Below are 6,288 nucleotides of genomic sequence, written 5' to 3' on the forward strand. Positions count from 1 at the left end.
AATGCAAACCTTTTCAGTTGATCCAATTCACATTAACCTGCCAGCTATCAAATTTAGAGTAGTGAAGTGATCACCTGATTTATGTAGAAAATAAACTGCAGCCCAGGGTATGGTTTGAACCAAATATTGCTGATGCTAAGCAGATTCTAAGCACAGTCTGGGTACTTAAATGGCAGGCCACTAGTGCACTCCGTATACCGCCTTGAATCCATTGTATGCAAATGTATGTATGAACATCCCTTCAAATGTATGTATTCTAGACTGCTGTCCTGTATTCAATTTACTTACTAGTACATATGCACAGGAATGTGATATAGGGAATATTTTGTATTATATTTTCAAAACCAATAGGATAAAACTGAGAAATCAAAATTCCATAAATTAGTCCGCAACTTGTCACATCCCCCAGAACTCTGCTTCAAAACAAAAAAGGAGAAAAAAATATTACGAATGATGAAAGTCCTTTCTGAGATTATGGTAGTTTTAACACAGAAGATAGGGGTGACATAAAGGGTGGTATAAAAATGTAATAAATAAATAAATCCAGTCAGCCATATCGGAAGTATCCCGTGTGGGATAGAGAAAAGATCTTAAGTTGTACCAGCAGCTTATAAGGAAATGCAAAAGCTTTCCTTTTATAAATATAAAAGCCTGAGGTAATTTGACATTTAATCTTTTGTACTGTGTGCTTAATTGAAAGAAAATCAAAAGATTTTTCATTGGCTTTCTTCCCATAGATACATCACTTCGAGATGGTCTCCTAGTGTTTTTCCTGCTTGTATTACCTCTGCTAATTCTAGTAGTTACTGCAATTGTTAAAAGGCATGCAATTGAAAGAAGGCTTTGCAGAGAATGTCGAAGACGCCAGAGGTAACAAATAATATGAATAATAATCAGAATAGGCTCCCTGTAGGACATGGTTAAAGCAGCCTGTGTTAGAATAATTAGACAGCTTTGAAACACTGTATGGAAAAAAATGTTAACCAATTTTGTAGCCTATCTGGTTACCAGTCTTTGAAACCTAGTATCTAATTTGTTGTTCCAAAGTGCTTTGAGTAATATCATCATACTCTTATAAAATAGGTACAGATCCTACTTTCACATTCTGTTCTACCATGGTAAAGTTCCTAATTGTGACTTCTCACTTCCACTAAAAGCAATTTTCCTTTTGAAGCAAAATTCAAACACATTTCATCACCAAAGCCAGAGTGGCTCGTTACAGAAATGTGTAGAAGCAGCACTCACACTCTGTGCCACTCTGGAGATTACACACTTACGTGGTAGGTGGCAGTTTGTTTTTTTTAACCTCACATATTCTAAGGGATTGCTAAAACTTATCACAGAAGCCACTGAATACATATGTTAAGACCAAGTAATCGTTTGGCTTTATGATGAGGTCTAGATTTAAACATTTGGAACTAAGGATAATCAGAATGTCAACACTTAAAACCTTTTTAAATTGGTATCTTTGATGACCAGCTGTAGGTGATAGTACAGTTTTATAAGATGTGAAAGGAAGGGGGGGGTAGTAAACAAGAGAATCAAACCCCATCCAGAAAAAATGGAGAGTGGTACCCATGTTTGGGAAGTGGATCCTTATGTAGATCTTCATCCTTGCTCTGTTAGCCCACTTGAACAAGCTAGCTCTCTTCAGACTTTAAACAGATTCACCCCCCCTCCTCTCAATTGTTGGCTACCCTGGTGCTCATATATATCACCAAATGGTGATGTATAGGGGGAGGATTTTTCTGGGGGGATCATACATGTACAAGAATAAATTAAGTAACTTGGCCAAGACTGTAAAGCATAAATATATTACACTACACTGAGTCTTTAATCTTTTTTTTTTAAGAGTCTATGTTGATGTTACTTTTGCTTACTTTTTTTAACATGCAAGAGCCAAAAATGCACAGCAGGCAAGGCAGAATAATACGCCAACTGGACCAAACCAGCCTAATTCAGTGAATGACAGGAGGGTAAGAATTTTGATTGGTTTGATAATTATTTTTTTCTTTATGGGTTACTGTCGGTTAATGAATTGGTTCTACCTCTCCCTAGTACTTGTGCAATTTTTTTGAGGTTCAAGCCCAAAATATTGTTTTGCAGAAAACTGGATTAGTATAACCAAAACTGTATATTCCTCTGGCTCATTTTCTCCTTCTCTTAAAGTTATATTGGGCAACAGGGTAGCGATGATTTGTGTATCTGGAGGAATCTTTTATATCAGGTTTTCTGTAATAATTTATAAAAATCTAAAATAAAACTCTAATAATGGTGCAGGTTTTTTTTGGCTAAAATACATAAACGAGGTTGTATCCTGTGACTCAGCAGCAGGGCACATGTTTTCCATACCATGGGTCCCAAGTTCAATCCCTAGCATTTCCGTTTGGAAAAAGACCTTGGATAGCAGGTTCTAAGAAAGACTTCTGCCAGAGTGCATATATAGCTAATCGAAGCCAGACTAGACAATACCGAACAAGATGGACCAATTTTGTTAATCAGTGTAAGGCAGTTTTATATTGACATGAAAAAATGACTCATCCCTACTTTTTTCCTTCCCCCTCAGACTGCTACATCAAATTCTGGAATCTTTACAATATCACACTTTCCGACGCCAAGGTTTGAGATGTTCAAAAAACATTTTACTATAATTAAATGTGTTTCTACAAATAGGCAGTATTTTAAACTGGTGATTTCAACTCTTCTAAAAACAGACAATAATGATGTTTTCCATCCTTTTAGGCCACCAGTGCAACCTGTGCCTGGTCCACCTCCATCAAGACCTCTTTTGCGACCTCCAATCCCACCAAGGCCTGTGTTTGCGAACATACCTTGAAAGAGTTTCATCCATTTAGACCTGGGATCAACAACCTTTTGAGCCTGTGGTCACCTTTAGAATTCCGACACACTGTGGTGTGCATAGCCACAAAATGGCTGCCATAGCATACCTTCAGTCACACAGTGAAGATCCTTGTGCTGTTTTGGTAGCTGTGGCCAAAGCAACATTAAAAAAAATCTGCACAGCCAATCAGATCTCCAGGAGCCAATGAGAGCCCTTGCTGGGCAAAAGCCCCACCTCACCCTGCCTACTTTCTAAAAATACTTGCTTAGTGCCATGAAAGGTATCAGCAGAGACCATGGCATCCATGGGCATCACTGGGGATCTAATTTAGATAGACACTTTTAGCATAATTTTTTAAAAGTGCCAATGCTAAATTAATGACACATTTTTCAAGTTTTTCAATTTTTTTATCAGTATACAAGTAAACATCTCATTTGCAGGGTGTATATACAGGGTGTATATGCTTTAGTGTTATCTTTTTTGGAAAAAAAACAAATGGGCTGGATCTAGAAAGATCAGATTGCTTTAATTAATAAAAGACTAGTGCTGTTGTCACTACAACACTTAGCTTTTCCCCTAAGGCACACAATAGCTCCTTTGAAGAAGTTTTTTTTCAGGTGAACTGATTCAGGCACATTAAAAAGTATTTTGTGAAGGAAATATAATGAAGAGGAGGGTAAACCGTGAGGCAAACTATGTACATAAAGCACTTTTCACAGAAGTGTAAAGTTGAATGCACTTTCTTACCTGTGTCCCAGTTTATCAGCCATGTTCCATGCATGAAAGCTGGCATCTGTGCATAGACTGCTGTACTGGACTGGGCACATGCACACAAAAAAGTACTGAATAGGTAGGGGACCCCTCCTGTCCACATATTTAAGAACAAAAGTTTTTGTAATTTTGTTAGTGGTATATTTCTAGAGATGTTTTCAAGGAGAAACAGATATTTTTAAAGATGCCTTGTATTGAAACAGAACTGAGAAAACTTATAGTGCAATCCGAAAGTTACACTATTCTCTGTGCTCATTGACTTTAATGGATGTAGAAGGGTTAGTGCTGTTCAGAACCACTTTGTCTGTGTCTTCCATTTGTATCTTTTTGACATCTGAGAACTATGCATTATTCATTAATTTAACTACCCATATATACTCAAGTATAAGCCGACCCCAATTTTAGCCAAGGTACCTAACTTTACCACAATATCAACAAGAACAGATAAGCGGAACCCTCGATTATAAGCCTAGGGGGGCTTTTTCAGCATATAACAATGTGCTGGAAAAGTAGGCTTATACTTGAATATATACAGTATATGGTATAGAATTTGGTGACAGTATTAAAATGTCTATAGTGCCTTTATTTTGCAAATGAAGAATATACAGTTTGATTGCTGTGAATTATATACCTCAATCAGTAGACCATTTTGTAGGAGTATTTTTTGACTTACTGCTGCCATTCCTAACTAAATCTGATAAAGTGCATGCTGACATTTAACTTCTGAATAGTTCTATACTGAAGACCATTAAGACCTTCGTCATTTGACGTATCAAGCATTCTTTTCACTCCACAATTGCCACAATTCTGGTATTCACTAATAAGTAATTTTCCCCTGGATTCAGTCCATGTTGGAATGCCAAATTTGGCTTGGGAAATTCTTGGAGATTTGGGGATGATGCCTGAGATGGGACTTTCAACTTCTCCTAGACTCTATGGAATAATACATCTACCCTCTGAAGCTGCTGTTTCATTGAAGGGAACTAATTTCTGTAATTTGGAGATCAGTTCCAATTCTGGGAGGCCCAACCTTGAGGTTAATAACCCCTATTTTACCAAAGAATTAAAGGAAACAAACAGAACATGGTTTTGTGTGGCAAACTTAGTTTGTATCCTACCATTAACTATGTCTACTAATCTCTGTTTGGGTAAACATATGATGTGAAAGAGATGCAATTTCTGGAAATCTACAAACTACAAACATTTTGTTAAAGTGTAAGATTTTTCTATATAGATTGTTCTAGAATGTATACAGTATGTAGAATAAGTTATGTAGATTAGTACAATTTATGACTCCAGCAAAGTGCAAACTCCTGGCCTGTCAGATTCCTGCCTTTGTAATCCCAAGGCAGGCAACAAATGCATGAGATTTGAGCCCCTCATAGGATATTACATCTGGCTTGTGAGGTATGTTTGGTTTGATGAGTTGTAAGTTATGCAGGCCTGCTTTAAACTGAAGAAAACATTAAAGATTTTTTCAGTGTCAAACCTGACATAACATAAGGGAGCCAGAAACAAAAGACAGTATGAATACAAATGTGTTAAAACTTGATAAGCACAACTTGAACGGCTGATAAAGTCTAAGACAATCTGATTAGTTAACTTTCTGAGAACTAATGAATAGAGCATCTAAAACTCTTAACAGAAATTGGTCTGGTGTTAGTATTTTAATACTAGATTTTCTAATATGTAGCCTTTTTGTACCCAAAGTGTTTTGCAGGAAGTGTTATATAATACTGCTAGTTAAACCCTACATATTTTCTATCATACATGGTCAAACTTTGTGAGCTGTTTTGTAATAAATTTATTGTGATTTAAATTACTTACATTTTTATTATGACTCACTAATATTGCAACATTGACATCTCTTTAAAATAGTCAGAATATATGTCAAAAAACATTTTGGCACACCTGCTTTCCCAATAATACATAATGAAGTATTTATTGAAAGTCATCTTCAGAAATGAAAGGTACAACAAGTAGTGAAAACTGAGAAACTGTAAAGGGAGGCAGTGACCACTAGCCTGTAACCGATGGGTTGCAGTATATAAATTTAGGGAGCTTGCAGCTCCTTATGTATCACTAATAAGTTATACTTGCGGAGACTCAGGAGTATCTACACAGAATTGTACCCCAGAACACATCAAAGGTATTCAAGTTGGAGATGAAACAGTAGGACGAGGGCTGACTTCTGAAACGACCTTCCAGGCATTAGTAACCCTCTCAACATCCCTGTCTTTTGACTGTACATGTTGGCAAGTGACAAGGCCGCCACACTCCCTAATGCAGACATATTTAGGTAGAATTGGGGACGGGGGGGAGGTGATGCGGCGCGCAAGAGACAGCCAGAGAAACTGCCCTCCCTTACCATGAACATGGGGCGATCACTCTCCTCGCCAACCTACCTCTCCGCCTTGCTAAAGCGGATTCGAGATAACGGGGCGTCTCTGCTGCTCTGTGCCCCCCCCCCCCCCAATGCCACGAGTCTTACGGCTTCCTAAGCACGGACAACTTGCTGTAGCGCCCTCTCGTCAGCCAATTTGTTTTCACGGCACCCCAATCCTCCTTTGGTTTCAAGAAGATGGCGCCCAAACCCAAGAAATGCTTCTGAAATGTACCATCAATGCCAGGTCCGCATCGGGGGACCCAGAAGCCCCGACAACCACGCGCAAGTA

General features: G+C 38.0%; 1 protein-coding gene across 4 annotated transcripts in view; it reads left to right on the plus strand.

The window, feature by feature from the left end:
- Positions 1-5,435, plus strand: part of LOC143843608 (disintegrin and metalloproteinase domain-containing protein 9-like) — a 40,691-nt gene extending 35,256 nt beyond the window's left edge. For all 4 annotated transcript variants that reach the window (XM_077349994.1, XM_077349993.1, XM_077349995.1 and 1 more), the window contains 4 exons: positions 738-870; positions 1,898-1,976; positions 2,567-2,619; positions 2,743-5,435. In XM_077349994.1, coding sequence (XP_077206109.1) covers positions 738-870; positions 1,898-1,976; positions 2,567-2,619; positions 2,743-2,836 — 359 coding nt within the window. In that variant the 3' untranslated portion in view covers positions 2,837-5,435. The remainder of the gene's footprint in view (positions 1-737; positions 871-1,897; positions 1,977-2,566; positions 2,620-2,742) is intronic.
- The last annotated feature ends 853 nt before the right edge of the window (positions 5,436-6,288 follow it).

Source organism: Paroedura picta, chromosome 8, assembly GCF_049243985.1.
Source record: "Paroedura picta isolate Pp20150507F chromosome 8, Ppicta_v3.0, whole genome shotgun sequence".
NCBI lineage: Eukaryota > Metazoa > Chordata > Lepidosauria > Squamata > Gekkonidae > Paroedura > Paroedura picta.